The sequence below is a fragment of the Choloepus didactylus genome, chromosome 8 (genome assembly GCF_015220235.1).
Source record: "Choloepus didactylus isolate mChoDid1 chromosome 8, mChoDid1.pri, whole genome shotgun sequence".
In the NCBI taxonomy this organism is placed as follows: domain Eukaryota; kingdom Metazoa; phylum Chordata; class Mammalia; order Pilosa; family Megalonychidae; genus Choloepus; species Choloepus didactylus.
Genome location: NC_051314.1, coordinates 12,772,904 through 12,791,036, shown reverse-complemented (window position 1 = coordinate 12,791,036; position 18,133 = coordinate 12,772,904). Strand labels below are relative to the sequence as shown.

General features: G+C 37.9%; 1 protein-coding gene across 6 annotated transcripts in view; it reads left to right on the top strand.

Annotated features, from left to right (window-relative positions):
• XPNPEP3 (X-prolyl aminopeptidase 3) overlaps nucleotides 1–8,795 on the top strand; it is a 121,587-nt gene extending 112,792 nt beyond the window's left edge. For 5 of the 6 annotated variants that reach the window (XM_037846656.1, XM_037846657.1, XM_037846660.1 and 2 more), the window contains 3 exons: nucleotides 3,493–3,673; nucleotides 4,768–4,888; nucleotides 6,370–8,795. In XM_037846656.1, coding sequence (XP_037702584.1) covers nucleotides 3,493–3,673; nucleotides 4,768–4,888; nucleotides 6,370–6,536 — 469 coding nt within the window. In that variant the 3' untranslated portion in view covers nucleotides 6,537–8,795. The remainder of the gene's footprint in view (nucleotides 1–3,492; nucleotides 3,674–4,767; nucleotides 4,889–6,369) is intronic. The other variant, XM_037846658.1, reaches the window with a different exon arrangement.
• The last annotated feature ends 9,338 nt before the right edge of the window (nucleotides 8,796–18,133 follow it).

Sequence of the window (18,133 nt, the reverse complement as noted above, 5' to 3'; positions counted from 1 at the left end):
CTGAAGGATTTAAACTACTTTGAAGATTTATTATAAATATAAAACTACAGTAATCAAGACAGTGTGGTATTGGCATAACAATAGATAAATATATCAATGGAATGCAATAGAGATTGCAGAAATAGACTCACACTTATATAGTCACTTGATTTTAGACAAAGGTGCCAAGCCTTTGGGGAAAAGATAATCTTTTCAACAAGTGATGTTGGAACATTGGATGAAAAAGTCTACCACAGCCCTTATCTCAGCTCTGCTTATCGGAAGACACTGTTAATAAAATGAAGAGGGAATAGATTGTAAGCTCTTACAGCAATTAACTCCGTTCCTGAATTGTAATGCCTATCTCTAAACTTTGAGGTGCTGATCCCTTAGTGTATAACCTGATTGGTCTCTGGAACAATGTGTATCTCTCAGACACCTGAAACTCAGAGCTAGAGTGCAGCAGATGTGAATGTCAGTATTAGTGCATACAGCAACTGTTTAAAAAAATGCTGAAAAAGAGCCCAGACTTTAATTAGTGATATGAATGAAGCAGATCTGGTTAAGACTAGGGCAAACAGGCCAAAGGGTAAAGGTCGAAACCGACTGTGTTTTAAAACTTCAACTTCCATATGAGACCAAGGGAAGAGATGTCTATTTGGTGCAGGATCTATATTTTCTAAACAGTATAACTCTACAGTCGGTTTGTTCAAACACTACAATTACATGGAACTTTGAATAGGAAGTGAGATACGGTAGGTTAGTATAGGTTAGAGTGAAATAGTGACACATCCCAAAGTAATTTGGGCAGATAATAAAAAATATATTTACAGCCTCCTCCCCCCACTCCCCACCCCAAGGAGCTGGAGGAAGGTGCAGAAGTGTTGGACTTCCTCACCTGGACTGGTGTTGATGTTGTCACAAACATTGGGACTGGCGGTTTGATGTGCTGAGCCCTCAATCGTGGGACTTGCCCTTATGAAGCTCATTACTGCAAAGGAGAGGCTAAACTTGCATATAATTGTGCCTAAGAGTCTCCCCCTGAGTACCTCTTTGTTGCTCAGATGTGGCCCTCTCTCTCTCTAACTGAACCACCTCGGCAGGTGAACTCACTGCCCTCCCCCCTACAAGGGACCCAACTCCCAGGAGTGTAAATCTCCCTGGCAACGCAGGATATGACTCCCAGAGATGAATCTGGATCCGGCATCGTGGGACTGAGAATATGTTCTTGACCAAAAGGGGGATGCAAAATGAGACGAAATAGTTTCAGTGGCTGAGAGATTTCAGTTGGAGTCTGGTGGTCAATCTTGTGGACATTCTTACGTACTATATAGATAACACCTCTTAGGTTTTAATGTATTGGAATAGCCAGAAGTAAATACCTGAAACTACCAAACTCCAACCGAGCAGTCTGGACTCCTGAAGACGATTATATAATAATGTAGATTACAAGGGGTGACAGTGTGATTGTGAAAACCTTGTGGATCACACTCCCTTTATCTAGTGTATGGATGGATGAGTAGAAAAATGGGGATAAAAACTAAATGACAAATAGGGTGGGATGGGGGGGATGGTTTGGGTGTTCTTTTCTTCACTTTTATTTTTTATTCTTATTCTGATTCTTTCTGATGTAAGGAAAATGTTCAGAAATAGATTGTGGTGATGAACACATAACTATATGATCATACTGTGAACAGCTGATTGTATACCATGGGTGATTGTATGGTATGTGAATATATTTCAATAAAACTGAACTTAAAAAAAAAATGAATAGGGAAGTCAAAGATTGACTGGGATAAACTTTTTTGCTAAACATATATCTCACCAAAAAAAGTATTGAACATAAAGGAGCATATACAGATAGCCAAGACATGTTTGAAGAGTGTTCATCATCGTTAGTCATTGGGAAAATGCAAATTAAACCACAATGAAATACCACTACACATCCACTAGAATGGCTAAAATTAAAAGGACTAACCATCCCGAGTGTTGGCAAGAATGGATTGCAACTAGAACTCTCATACATTGCTCGTGGTAATGTAAAATGCTACAAGTACTTTGGGAAAAATGTTGGCAGTTTTTAATAAAGTTAAAAATTCCAACTCTTTGACCCAGCAACTCCACTTCTAGGTATTTATCCAAGAAAAATAAAAACATATGTCCAGTAAAAGATTTGACAAGAATGTTCATAACAGCTTTAATCACAATTACCAAAAACTGGGAATAAACTAAATGTCCAACAGAAGAAGAATACACAAATTGTGCTCTGTTTGTACAATGGAATACTATTCAATAATAAAAATGAATAAACCACTGATTAAAGCAAGACCATGGATAAATTGCACATGTATTACGTTTAGTGAAGGAATGCAGACACAAAAGAGTACATTTTGTATGATTCCATTTATGTAATGTTCTAGGATAGCAAAACCAAGGTGAAAATAATCAGAATAGCATTTGCTTCTGAAGGTGGAGGTATTGGTTGGAAAGAGATGTGAGGAAACTTTCTGGGGAGATAGAAATGTTCTATATCATGATAGGGATATGGATTATACAGGTACATCCATTTGTCACAGTTGTACAGCTCAGGTTTATGCATGTCAGTGTATGTATTTTTACATTAAAAAAGAACTGGAAAAAATAATTATTTAATAACACCGGGATGGGGTTGGAAGGTGGATGCGGTTATAGACAATATAAGCATAGCAATGCTTATGGTTGAACCTGGGAAATGGGTACACAGGCATTCGCTATACTATTACATTACATTGTTTAACCATTCCTCTATTAGGGGACATTTAGTTTGTGTCTAATATTTTGTATTTATTTAAAAATATTACAGTGAACATTTTTGTACGTAAAGGTTTTTTGAATTTCAAGTATATTCTGAGGATGGATTATTCTTAAACTCAAATTATGACATTGTTAATGTCTTTGATGTAATTGGCTGTACTAGTTTAATTTACACTCCCATCAACAATGTATGAGAATACATGTCATATATCACCCCAGCTCCCTTTTTTCTCATTTTTTCCCCAAGATTGCTGAAAAATTGGTATGCTGATAACCCCCCAGATGCTATTAAGTTACTAGTAGCTGAAGTATTGACTGGTTTATCCCTTGACATCTGCTTTACCTTTCAGAAGTGTATTCCTAGGCTTTGTCTTTTTTGTGAGTTTTGAGTGTTTTTAAGATGTTGGCCTGTACGATCAGGGGTGAAAAAGGATCAGTGGTGAGCCTGGTCTGGGTCTTCGACTGCAGTTGTGGCTGCTGCACTTTCTAGCCTCACCTCACATGTGTCTGCCAACCTTTGGAAGGAGACACTGTTGTTGTTCTTCCTATTGAGCATCCAGGGCACGATTAAGACCCTGTCAGTAATGATATATCGGTGCTCGTTAAGTATCTACAATGCCCTCATCGTCATCTTGGGGTTTTTCTAACCAGTCTTAGAAGCAAGTATCCTGTAATGTCAGATTATTCCAAATTCAGGTTCTTTGATTTTCCTGTCCCCAGGTTCACTGCACCTCAGGCAGAACTTTATGAAGCTGTTCTAGAGATCCAGAGAGCATGTCTGACCCTCTGCTCCCCTGGGTCAAGCTTGGAGAACATCTATTCTGTGATGCTGACACTGGTAGGACAGAAGCTTAAAGAGTTGGGGATCATGAAGAACATTAAGGAAAATAACGCCTTCAAGGTACTTCACTTTTCTTGACGCTAGTTCTCAAGAACACCTAACATACTGCTCTGTTTTTATTGTATATAAAGCTAAAAAGATTTAGAAAAGGACTTTGTGTCTCTTCATCTGTAAGAGGTTGAGATTCAGAGCTCGCTCAGGGAGGTACTTAAATTTAATAATTTTAATGATCTAATAAATCAAGCCTACCTGGATTAAAACAAAGAGCATCAGTACTTATTTCTGCCAGAAGATGGCAGCACATTCTGGTTCGTTGCGTACATACTGTATAACTAGCTCAGTGTTCAGAAAACAAAATGAAGTCTGATGCAGAGTGGAAAAAGACAAAAAAGGAGAGGTTAACTCTTAATTCTTTTGTGGTGATTATAAAAAGGAAGAGGTTGAAGGGGAGGATGTTTGTAGTCTTAGTGACATTGTTGAAACGATGGGACAGAATGTCTTTAGTGAATTTTATTGTACCCAAAATGTAACAGTGTTCAGAAAAAATGGAAAACCTCAGCTTTAAAGAAAGATGCCAAGTTGTCACACCAGACAGACCATTAGGCCTCTCCCACTTTTAAAGTTTTGACTTCCAGGGCCTCTTTTATCAATAGAAAAGAAGATATAAATTACCCTCTGCTCAGGCTAACAAATCTTTAATTAACTGATTGGAATATCTAACCTGGTAAATGCCCAATAATTGCTGTTATTTAATATCTAATGTTTACTCCATAAGCTGCTATGAGATGCTTAGGTTCTCCAGAATAGACTTCCTGAGAGGAATCTCAACTACCCTAATATAGTCATCCTCCCCATCTCCCCAAAAGGAATTTCACTTGCCATTGTCAGCACTGGAGTTGCCCAAATCGGCATATATGTGGTATATTAAATAGTGGGAATGGGAATGCAGATTAGTTAGATGTTATTGCCCGAAGTGCATACCAGAGGTGGCAGATTATCAGGTCTCTTGAGCATTATTATCCCAAAGCTAGGTTAAACCTAAGTGGCAGAACCATGGAGGGGGAATTAACACATATCTCATTCATTTATGTATGCGCAACTTGCCCTGTAAGGGGCCATTGTTCTACTAGCACTGTGGTAATTGTCTTTTTCAGTTTGCTCAAAAATACTGCCCTCATCATGTTGGCCATTATCTTGGGATGGATGTCCATGACACTCCAGACATTCCCCGTTCCCTCCCTCTACAGCCTGGTATGGTAATCACCATTGAGCCAGGTAAGGGGGTACGTTAGCAACCTTTGACCCCTTGTGACACATAATGATAATGTGAAATAGCAAGGTAAACATTGTTTATTTTTATCTGTACCAACATAATTAGAAGAGACAAAAAAAAAAATATTTCCAGTGTAGTTTATTTTACGTTTATCTTTAGCTTTCTTATTTAATATCACACAATTTATTTAATTTAACTTCTCCAATCAATAACAGATAGAAAATACTTTCTATAAGCAGATATTAAGAAATAAATCTTTTTTAAACCCTGCCTTTGCCACGGCAAATTTATACTTGTCTTCTGCTTGATGGTAGCTGGCAGTTCAGTGTTTTCTTGCAGAGAGACACAGACTCTGTATTCTTAGCTGCCACACCTCCTGCCTACAAATGCATTGAACTTCCCAGCATTATCCCACTTCTAGTATATACATCTTTTCTCATACACTTCAGAGAAAGGTGACAATCAAATAAGCTACCTGGCTTGGATGATACTTGCAGTGGTGGCAAGAAGTGGTATGTGAAAATTGATGTTAGAAGAGTTGATTTTTAAATGAGCATGCTGTTTTTGTCATGAAATCAGATCTGAATCTTACGTTTCAAGTGTTTTCATCTCTAAATTATATAAATGATAGATGGAAATCATCTTTTATACCACTCTTTGAACCTGGTCATCTGTTACCATGCTCTCTGATACCATTTAGTCCAATCTAGTTGGCACATGGGCGTTTCTTTAGACTTTCACTAGCTTTTCCTCTGCTGATCTTTTACTTATCATCACAGAGCAGTATCTGTGAGTGTAATGAGGAAGGTGTCGTCCACCTGGTGTCTGTCTGCCTCCATGATTAGAAAGGGTACCTTGGGCTCTTATATTTTTCCAAATGTTCATTAAAGTCTTCCTATTTCTTTCTTACTTTACATTGTGGACATAGTTTATAGCTTAAAAGAAAATATCTTTTTAATGATTATTTTTGCAGCTTCTAGTTGTTCACCCTAATAATCTCTAATAAGTGTTTCTTTTACTACATTTTAAAATACCTTAGCTCTTTTTCCTAATACCTAAATGTATAATACCCTTTTCCAGGGGACTCTGAGGCAGAGGAAGGATGCATGTGTATAATCTGCTTGTTCTCAGCATGTATTGACATACTTGTAAGCTAAGTAATTTTAGCGGCCTTCTGCTTGAGCCTTTAGAATATGACAGAATCGTGATCAACATTATCATAGTTATATGGAGCCTGTAGTCTAATATATAAAATAACTGTAATCTTAATCCTAATCATGCTAGCCAACATTTATTGACCGTTATGTATCAGGAACTTTTACATGTTTATCTCATTTAATCCTCATAATTCTATTAGGTAGGTACCATTAATATCTTAGTTTTACAAATAAGGGAATTGCAACACAGAGAGGTTAACTTACTTGCTGCAAATCACCCAGCTACTGTCATTGATTAGCAACATGTTCTTTTTTCTACTTCTCAGGCATTTATATTCCAGAGGATGACAGGAATGCCCCAGAAAAGTTTCGTGGTCTCGGTGTACGAATTGAGGATGACGTAGTGGTGACTCAGGACTCACCTTTCATCCTTTCTGCAGATTGTCCCAAAAAGATGAGTGACATTGAACAGATCTGCAGCAGGGTCTCTTGACCCTCATCGCAGCCCACATGCATCTCAGGTTCCTAAAGCGGGGAATATGCTGGCATCCATGCATATGTGCTTTCTGAGTGTCCGTGGGCAAGTTTACACATGTCTTATTTTTGGCAGTGCAGTGGCTGTATGAATGTATGTAATTGTGTATGTGTTTTGGATTTTGTTTGAAGTAGATAGAAATTCGGAAAAATTGCCTTTTCAAATGTATGTTATTACAGCTTTAGTAACATTAATTCTGTAGAATTAATGACCTGGGCAAGTTTCATTTTTAAACTTAAAGAAAAGTCTTGGTTACATATGTCCATGCATTCTAATTAACATTTTTAAACGTGCAGAAAATCTTCCTTCTCTCTAGGTCCCTCCCTCTTACACTTTTGCTGCCATCCACCTATCATAAAGTCTTTGTGTTGCGCTTACATTTTAAGCTAATCATCAAGGTTTAGCCTACATTAAAAACCACTGATCAGTAAGTGTGGCGACTGATGGACTCCAGCCCAACTTCTCCCTACCTAGTCTGGATCCCGTGTATCTCCTGGAACCACAGAAGCCCTCATGAGCACTGGTGTCCTGCAGTGCTACCATTTAGCCATGGTCTAGATCCCAGCAACTCTCACTATCGAACAAAATTATTTTGAGCCTTTCTTGCCATTTGGTTGTCTGGAGCCTGGAAGGTGTTTAGAGTCTTGCCAGGGTAGGAAATGGAAGAGAAAGAAAATACATATTGCATCCACTAGAGATCCAGACCTCTATCTATCTGTTCTTCTCAATTTAAAGATGATTCCTTTCCCATACATCCATTCTTTGTAGGTTTTTAGCACACTGACCCTCATAGCACACCCTTAATGCTGCACTAGCAAAGGAGCCTATCCTCTAATTAGCCTTTAAAGCCAGAGTAGTAGTACCCAGCTTTCAGAGGGACACCCCTGTTTATCATTCTGTGATTTCCTCTGGCACAGATAAAAACAAAATACGGGATCCACCAAGTAACTGTGAACATCCTGTGATCCTTATCTGTCTCAGTATTAGCTCTGGCAGGACAGTGGCAGGGAGTCTATTTCTCCAAACACAACATTAGATGCAGTTATGCAACAGCACACTTTGGAAGGTGAACACGGCTAGATTAACTACAGATGGTTTCTTCAGGAGCTTCTGTCATAGAGGGAAGCTTTAAGAACCAGTGTTTTTGCTTCCTTTAAACCTGAACATGAGCTCAAAACTTACAAAACATGTCAATTGATAGAGCATAAATTTCTTTTGTTTTGTTTTGTTTTGTTTTAGTATTTGTATTCGGAAAGAACAAGCTAAGGGATTAGCACTCCCTGCAGTTCTGGAAGTTTGCTCATCTTATCAGGAAAACTAAAGGTACAGAGCCAAAAGCAGACAGGAAATGATTTAATCGAGAGACAAAGATAGTGTTATAAACCAAAGTGATACAAATGGTAACCTGACAGTATTGGTCATGAATGCTTGGCTTTGATAACCTTATCTAAAGAGATATAGGAGTGGATGGCTGCACAACTGGAGTTATCATCCCCTGCACCTTCACTGTCTGCCTCCTTCCAGCTTCTCCGTCATGTGCTAACTTGTTAAAAGAAGAGTGGAAACAAATTCTTACACTGTACCCTCACTCCCTGGGCCTCTGTGACAACCTTTTCTTGGTTTGGGTTTCCTTTTTTCTTTATAATCCCCAAAATAAGCAATTTCCTTTTCTTTCTATAAATCATTTTCTGTGGTCTTCAACTTTCTAACTAAATAGTAGGTAACTTTTACATATAACAGCATACTTGGATGCAAAACAGATTTCTTCTGATTAGGGAAATGAGATTTCAGTCAAGTTCTGCAGAAGTTGCTGGTAATAGTCACAATGGGTATTGTGGAATTTTCTGCTGACATTTAGTCCCTGAGTCAGGTCTATTATCCTTTGAGTCCCAGATGAAGTGTTTGAATCAGACTATCAGAACCATCCAGAGGTAACATGATGAACATTTCATAGCAATGTTTTGAGGGCTGCCTGCTTATATTGAGGATTTGTACAGCCAATAATTATGCACAGTCAGGGGATCTCATTCATTCCTAGCCGTTCCACGGTCCCAGTCCACATTTCCCTCCAAGTCTAAGTGTAAAAAATAGTCCATATATACACCTGGCTCTCATAATGAAAACCTTAATTTAAAAAAAAAATTATACAAATATTACCTCTGGAATTTTTCATCCCTGAACTAGGGTTGAAAAGATATGGTTAGGTCATTAACGATGCCACGTAAATGGAGGGAGCATACCTGGATAGCCTCTGCTGCATGTGTTTACATTCTTATTTCAGGAATTGATATTTTTCCCCACATTCTGGAAACTGGGACTGTTTTTTTATTTGAAACACAGCAGTAGAAATACAAGAATAAGAACTGTCCTCTACTTGTAGTCACAATTAGGAAGGTGCTTCTGATGGTGATTTAAAGTACTCTAAATGCATCCTTTTTCAGAATATTATTTTCTCATTAATTCTTATAAAGTCAAAAGGGAAACCCTCACCATAGACATTCTATCTTAATTGAGATTCAGGTCCATGAAACTAGTTAAATCCCGAGATAAAGACATAGTAATTCAAATAGAAAAATGGAGCTTTGTTATATTTTTCCAAGTGTACATAACCAACACCCTCTTCAGCTTTTGTAGTAATACAGAAATTGCAGATATGAAGCATGAGTGCTGCCTCCCACCTCTCCGTGCCCATTTTAGAGATCCCGCCCAACTGAAGCACAGGGAGCTATTCCCCCAATTCACCTGTGACCTCAGATTCCTTTTTAACACAGTGTTTCAGAGTTGGAATTTGAGTTAAAGCCCATCTGCCATCCCTCGACTAGTATATGATAGATGATAATATATTTGTGGGTGTTTGTTAGAAGCTAATGGTGGCAGCATAAAGGACTCGGCTTGAATGGGGTTTTGAGGGGGTGGATGATTCTCGTTAATTTTCGTTTCCTGAGGTGGGATCTATATCCTGTAACTTAAGATGAATAGAGTGAGTGCCTAGGCTAATAACTTTAAGTTGAAGTGTTTAATGCTCTTGGAGTAATTTGAAGGTGAATACATCATTAAACTCGCACATCAGAGCAGAATTCCATTGCCTCAGAACACCTGCGCTCTCCTGGCTGCTCATCTTAACTGTCTGTGTAAAACTGAGGGACCTTAGATGCAGCAGTATTGTTCAGATCAGGGATCCCCACTAAAATCAAGGTCTCCTGTGGTGTGCTTCACAAGGACCTTAGAAAGCTGTAATTTTTGCTAGCATTTCTGAATGCTTTATGACTTGTGCAATTATGTAAGTTCATTTGGGACAAAACGCTGTTACTTTTTAAGCCTTTATCCACTGATGATAGCAATGTCATTCCCCAACAAGGGAAAGCATTTATTACTGTTACTTTTAAAATAAAATATAAAACAATATACAAGTGTGTGTATGTGTGTATGTTTTAGAATAATTATAGCAAACTTGAAATAATCTTATCAGTCGTAAAGAGAGAAAAAATGGTGGACTAGATGTAAACCCAGCCTATTAAAAGGTTAACCCTCTACAAAACTGACCCATAGATGTCCAGCTAGCCTCTCTAGCACTCAAGACTACAAACTATAGCCATGAGATTTGCATAAAGGCTGGGGAAATAGGATCAACTTGCAAAATTATATGAATATGTTAACTTTTTCAGTGAGCCATATAAAGGATCATAAATGAAGCTATCTCTCCCTATTAGGAATCCTCTTTAAAGTCTGAGGTTCTCTCTAGGGCTGTGCTTTCCAACGTTTTTCACATCCCAGCAAATGTAAAAAAAATAGTTTTTGTTTGGCACAGTTGGAATAAACTTGAGAGGATTTAGGGATGTGTACATGGAACTTGGAGAAAAAATTCATTACATATCATCTTTGTATAATTATGATAAAAGGAAAATGTACAGAGTTTTAGAGAAATAAATTTGTGTAACAGTTCTGAAAATGGTTTTAAATGTTAATGAAAGACTGGCACTTCCTTCTGGGAGCATGGATTTTTTAATATCAAATTGAAACATCTACAGCAATTCTTAATCCAGACTTTTTAGTGATAGTGTCTTCAAATTATTGATAATGACCATATACAAGAAAAGTGATTGCACAAGTGGGTGATAAAAAATTTTAAGCCATTTTTATGATCATTCAAAAATTTACAGTCAAACTGATAAATGGATAAACAAAATGTGATGTCTACATACAATTGAATATTATTCAGCCATGTAAAGGAATGAAGTATTAATATATGCTCCAACATGGGTGAACCTTGAAAACATGTTAAGTGAAAGAAACCAGACAGAAAAGGCCACATATTGTATGATTTCTCTTATATGAAGTGCCCAGAATAGGCAATTCTATACAGATAGAAAGTAGATTAATGGTTGCCGGAAACTGGGAGTGGCGAAGAATGGAGAATGACTGCTAATGGGAATGGGGTTTTGGGAAGGTGATGAAAATGTCTGGAATTATATTGTGATGGTTACACAGTTCTGTGAATATGCCAAAAAACACTGACTTGGACATTTTTAAAGGATGAATTTTATGGTATGTGAATTATATCATTAAAAATTTTTTAATTTGCATTTGAAATTTAAATAAATTTAAAAGAATAACAACTGTCTTTCACTAACAAATGTAATGTGCCATTTCTTATAATGTGAATGGATTTCTAATTCAATTGAACTCTTTTATTCCAAATATTTCAGAATAATGAAGCTACAGTTTGCAAAATATACATGTATTGTTAGCACAATCACCCTACCGATAGCTTGAACTGCATTTAAAGGGCACATCACTGACAAAGGTCTGAAAGCAGAGCCCTGGCCCAGTCTTCCTGCCCCCACAACACCCACAGTCCAACAGCTCCTTAGGTCTCTGGAATGCCAACTGCTCCAGCAACTCCATGGCTCCCTTGTCTTTGATGAGCAACAGTGCATTCATTCTACAGCTGCTGCTGAAGTAGATGACGAGGTGGGGGGGGGGGGGCTCCTTTGCCATGTTCCAGAGAGTCCAGGGCTCCTTGTGACAGGTGACAGGTATGGAGGGCCATGACTGCTCCAGGTTCCATCCTACGGCCTTTGAGGACCAAGGGGATCAATTATCTCCCAGCACATGAATTTCAAGGCACCCAGTTAGGGTATTTAATTTAGGATCATAAGATCTAGAATTATATGCCTAAAATTTACTGTGGACATAAAAATTTGTGGAACTATGTAAATATTAATGCAAATTTCCACCAGTTTTTAAACCCCAGTCATTCTGGATAGTTTCCATTAAGTACTTTCTTTTCTGAGGAAACAGGTATTATGAAATCTTCATGATTTGTCAAAATTTTTTATAAAAATACTCATCTTGAAAAATGTTATTAAATACTTCATTGTTCAGTGGTTGGTTATTCTCTTCATCTTATAGAGATTAGGATCTCTAATAAACTATAGCCAACCCCTACATCTATTATAATCTGGGCAATGGATTCTGCGTCATACTTGGGTGATCCTGCTTTACAATAGGGTCATTATCCATAGTAAATTGCACTTGCTATTATATAAAGTAGTGATAGCATGCACGGACCACTTATAGAAGACTGAAAGAGTCTGCTCTTGACAAAAAAAAAAAAAAGTTTTCATTTACTAAGTGGTCAGCATGTTTTTACATAAAGTTCAAGATAGACCCAAATGAGACACATTTCAGTCCTCCTTGCTTTCCACAGCCTGCATTTTAAAAACAGCTTTATTAGTATGTGGATAATAAGAAGAGAAAAGTTAAAGGCAGGTTGAGGTTGATAGTATTTAAGTAATTAAAATGAAAATTAATCAAATGCTAAATCAGTATCACCAAATAACAGGAGTTAGTAAAAACTCATGGTCCCCTGTGATAATTAGACCATGTCCAAAATATCATGTACATTTCTGAGTTCCTATTTTTAAAAAGTTGTATTCAGGTGAGTGTTACCAGGAAATAGTGGTATTAAAAAAAATGGTTGAAAGAGCAGAGGCTATTTCGGGTGGAGAAGAGAAAGGTGAAGAGAAGTATGATGTCTGTCTCCAAATAATTTGAAAGGATGTCATGTGGAACATTTTATTTTGTGTTGCACCATTAGGTAGAACCAGGACAAGTAGGTAGAAGCTAGAACTCTCATAGAATCAGAATTTTAGAGGTAAAAGTATTGTTAATGATTTTGTCCAAATCCTTTACAGAAGAGTCTAAAAAAATGGAGTGACTTGCGCAAAATCACACAGCTGATTATTGTAGTCAGTTTACAAACAGGTTTCCAGGCTCCAAGATCAGAGTGCTTTTCATGACAGCAGGCTGATTCCCACAGTCTGTTCCACTCTCTTCAAGAATTTAGGCCCTTTACCCACCTTAAACTTAGCTAAGTGTGTTTCCCTCCATTTTCAATGAAAATGTCTTTGGTGAGTAAACTCCCTTACTTTTACTCCCATAGAGGTCTACAGAGCTGCTTCAGCTCCTCTGTCTCGATGACCAGGAGTCAACTCAATTCTGCTTGTGCCCTTGATTCTGTTGCTTTCCATCTGCTCTGTAACTCTGCCTTCTTAGTAATGCTCCTCCTTCCTGCCCCCAAAAAACATTTCCTCAACCTACCAGATTGATTATGTTTGTAAACAGATTTCACTCGCTGTGGTGGCTTAGAGCTATGTGCCCCAGAAAATCATGTTCTTAATCCATTTCTATGGGTATGAACCCTTGTATATAGGACCTTTTTATGAGGTTTCTTCAGTAAAGGTGTGGCCAAACTGAATCAGGTTGGGTCTTAATCCAATTACTGAAGGCCTTATAGGGAAGGCCACAGAGAGAGAGAAAACCACAGGGAGCATCCAGAAGTTGAAAGTCAACAGAAATTGGAAGAAAAGGAGAAGCCAAGAGAGGCCATGTGCATTCCCATGTGACAAAAAAGCAAGGACCAAAGATCACCAGCAGCCAGCTCCAGAACACCACAGTCTTCTGGGAGAAAGCATTGCCTTGCCTGATACCTTGACTTTGGACTTCTAGCTTCAAATTGGGAACCAATAAATTCCCATTGTTTAAGCCAACCCATTGCACAATAATTGCTTTAGCAGCCAGGAAACTAAAATATTCAACTTCTCCACCCTTTATATAATTTTTGCCTTTGTTAGAGAAGTTGTGGTTTTACAGAAAACATGAAATACAGGATTCCCATACAACACCCCACCACCTATACCTTGCATTAGTGGAACATTTGTTAAAATCGATGGATTACACATTTTTATAGTTGTACTATTAATTAAAGTCAATGGTTTAACTTAGGGTTCACTGTTTGTGTATTGTAGTTCCACCGATTTTTAAAAATTTTTGATTCTGTTAACAAGTATACAATCTAACATTTCTTCCTTTTAATCACATTCAGATGTATTTTACAGTGCTGTTAATTGCATTCACAATGATGTACTATCATCAGCACCATCCATTATCAAAATGTTTCCATCATTCCAAATAGGAAACCTGTACGTTTTAAACCTTAACTTTACATTCCCTATCCCCACCCCATCCCCTCGTAACCCATATTATAGATTCTGACTCTATGAGTTTGCTTATTCTAATTGTTTCAAATCAGTGAAATCATACAATATATGTCTTTTTGTGTCTGGCTTATTTCACTCAACATGATGTTTTCAATGTTCATCTATGTTGCCACATGTATCAGGATTTCTTTCCTTCTTATGGCTGAAAAATATTCCACTGTATGTACAAACCACATTTTATTTATTCATTCATTTGTTGATGGACACTCGGGTTGCTTCCATATTTTGGCAACTGAGTAACACTGCTATGAACATCAGTGTGCAAAAAATCTCTTCAAGTCCCTGCTTTCAATTCTTTTGTGTATGTGATGAGTACTGGGATTGCCAGTAGTTTTATCCTTAGCTTTCTGAGGAGTCACCAAACTGTCTTCCACAGAGGTTGTACCATTTTACATTGCCACCAGCAATGAATGTGTGTTCTTATTTCTCAATGTCTTCTCCAACACTTGTTATTTTCTTTTTTTTTTTTTAATAGCAGCCATTCTAGTGGGTGTGAAATAGTATCTCATGGTTTTGATTTTCATTTCCCTGATGGCTAATGATGTTGAGCATATTTTCATGTGCTTTCTGGCCATTTGTTTATCATCTTTGGAGAGATGTCTGTTCATGTCTTTTGCCTATTTTTTAATTGAGTTGTCTTTTTGTTGTTAAGTTAAAAGATTTCTTTATATATTCTGGATATAAAATCTTTATTAGATATACGGTTTCAAAATATTTTCTCCCATCGCTGTTTTACTTTAATGATAAAGTCCTTTGAGGTGTAAAAGTTCACTTTGATGAGGTCCCATTTATCCTTTCTTTTCTTGCTTGTGTTTTAGATGTAAAGTCTTAGAAACCACTGCTTAATGCAAGATCTTGAAGGTGCTTTCCTATGTTTTCTCCTAGGAGTTTCATAGTTCCAGCTCTTATATTTAGGTTTTTGATCCACTTTGTATATAGTGTGAGGTAGGGGTCCTCCTTTTTTTGCGAAGGGAGATCCAGTTTTCCCAGCACCATTTGTTGAAGAGAGTATTCTTTCCCAATTGAGTTGTCTTTGCCACCTTGTCAAAAATTAGTTGGCCATTCAGAGAATACAAATATATATGCAGGGCCCCCTTGAGGAGCTGGGGAAAAATGCAGAAGTGGTAGACCCTCACCTGGATTGTTGCTGATGTTCTCACAAACATTGAGGACTGGCAGTTTGGTATGCTGAGCCCTCTATCTTGGGGCTTACCCTTATGAGGTTCGTTACCGCAAAGGAGCAGCTAAACCTGCTTATGATTGTGCCTAAGAGTCTCCCCCTGAGTACCTCTTTGTTGTTCAGATGTGGCTCTCTGTTCAACTTGTCAGGTGAACTCACTGCCCTCCCTACTATGTGGGAACTGACTTCCAGGGCTGTATATCTCCCTGGCAACACAGGATATGATTCCCGAGGATGAATCTGGACCCAGGGTGGTGGGATTGAGAACATCTAGACCAGAAAGGGGATGCGAAATGAGACAAAATAGTTTCAGTGGCTGAGAGATTCCAAATGGAGTCAAGAGGTCACTCTGGTGGGCACTCTTACACACTATACGGATAACCCTTTTTAAGTTTTAATGTATTGGAATAGCTAGAAGTAAATACCTGAAACTATCATAGTGCAATCCAGTAACCTTGACTCTAAGACAATTATATAACAATGTAGCTTACAAGGGGTGACAGTGTGATTATGAAAGCCTTGTGGATCACACTCCCTTTATCCAATGTATGGATGGATGAGTAGAAAAATGGGGACAAAAACTTTATGAAAAATAGGGTGGGATGGGGGGGATGATTTGGGTGTTCTTTTTTACTTTTATTTTTTATTCTTATTTTTACTTTTTCTGGTATAAGGAAAATGTTCAAAAAATAGATTGGGGTGATGAATGCATAACTTTATGATGGTACTGTGACCAGTTGATTGTACACCATGGATGATTATATGATATATGAATATATCTTAATAAAACTGAATTTTAAAAAAAATTAGTTGGCCATAAATGTGAGGGTTGATATATTCTTTTAATATAAAATTACCTAAGTGGTTACTTTGACTGCAGGTCTTTATTTCTTGAACCACTTTATTTTTTGAACCACTGTCTAGTCCTTTCAGGCTGAAGAACTCCCTTTAGCATTGCTTGTAGGGTAGGTCTAGTAGTGGTGAATACCCTCAGCTTTTGATTATCTGAGAATGTCTTAATCTCTCTCTAATTTTTGAAAGAATATCTCATCAGATACAGAATTCTTGGTTGGCAATTGTCTTTCAGCACTTTAAGTATCTCAATCCACTGCCTTCTTGCCTCCCTGGTTTCTGATGAGAAATTGGAAAACTCAGTCTAATTGAGACTCCCTTGTATATAACTCATTGCTTTTCTCTTGCAGCTTTCAAAACTGTCTCTTTTTCTTTGCATTAGATAACATTATCAGTATATGACAGAGTATATTTTCTTCATGTTTATCCTGTTTGGTGTTCTCTGGGCTTCTTGGATGTGTGTATTCACATCTTTTGCTAAGCTTGGGAGGTCCTCTGTCATTTCTTTGAATATTCCTTCTGTCCCTTTCTTTCTTCTCCTTCTGGGAGTTCCATAATGTTTATATTTGTGCACTTGATGGTGTCCCAGAGGTGTCTTAGGCTATTTTCACTTTCAGTAATTATTTTTTCTTTCTTTTCCTCAGCCTGACTCATTTCAACTGCCATGTCTTCAAATTCACTGATTCTTTCTTCTGCCAGCTCCCATCTGCTCTTGAAACCCTTCTGGGGATTTTTTGCTTCGGTTATGGTGGTCTTCAACTCCAGTAGTTCTGCGTGGTTCCCTTTTTTTTAATTCATTTTTATTGAGATATATTCACATACCATGCAGTCATACAAAGCATACATTCAGTTGTTCATACCACCATTATATAGTTGTGAGTTCATCACCAAAATTAACTTTTGAACATTTTCATTACCACACACACAAAAATAATAAGAATAAAAATTAAAGTGAAAAAGAACAATTAAAGTAAAAAAGAACACTGGGTGCCTTCCCCACCCCACCCCACCCCCCATTTTTCTACTCATTCATCCATACACTGGACAAAGAGGAGTATGGTCCATACGGCTTTCCCAATCACATTGTCACCCCTCATAGGCTACATTTTTATACAACTGTCTTCAAGATTCATGGGTTCTGGGTTGTAGTTTGATAGTTTCAGGTATTTACTGCTAGCTATTCCAATTCATTAGAACCTGAAAAGGGTTGTCTATATTGTGCGTAAGAGGACTTACCAGAGTGACCTCTTGGTTCCTTTTGGAATCTCTCTGCCACTGAAGCTTATTTCATTTCCTTTCACATCCCCCTTTTGGTCAAGATGTTCTCCATCCCACAATGCCGTGTCTAGATTCCTCCCCAGGGGTCATATTCCACGTTGCCAGAGAGATTCACTCCCCTGGGTATCAGATCCCTCATAGGGGGAGGGCAGTGATTTCACCTGCCAAGTTGGCTTAGGTAGAGAGAGAGGGCCACATCTGAGCAACAAAGAGGCATTCGGGAGGAGGCTCTTAGGCACAATCATAGGCAGGCCTAGCCTTTCCTTTGCAGCAACAGTCTTGCCAAGGGCAAGTCCCATGGTAGAGAGCTCAGCCCATCAAAGCACCAGTCCCCTATGTCAGTGGTCAGTGAGCACATCAGCAATCATTGAGGTGGGGAAGCCCAACACCCCTGCATTATCCACCAGCTCCTCAAGGGGGCTCTGCATATTTTTTCATGTTCTTTTTTATTAACTCTCTTTTTTTTTTAATTAACCATGTCCAAAAAAAAATTTTTTTTAAAACATATGGTAAAAAAAATTTCAAACAAGCCATAACATAAGGGAGTAAGAAAAAGACAACTAACCTAAAATAATTGCTTTACTTCCAACATGTTCCTACTCTACCCCAAGAAAATAACCTAATATAGCAACATTTCTGTGAACTTGTTCCAACCATACCTTTTTAAAATTTCTAACTATTTA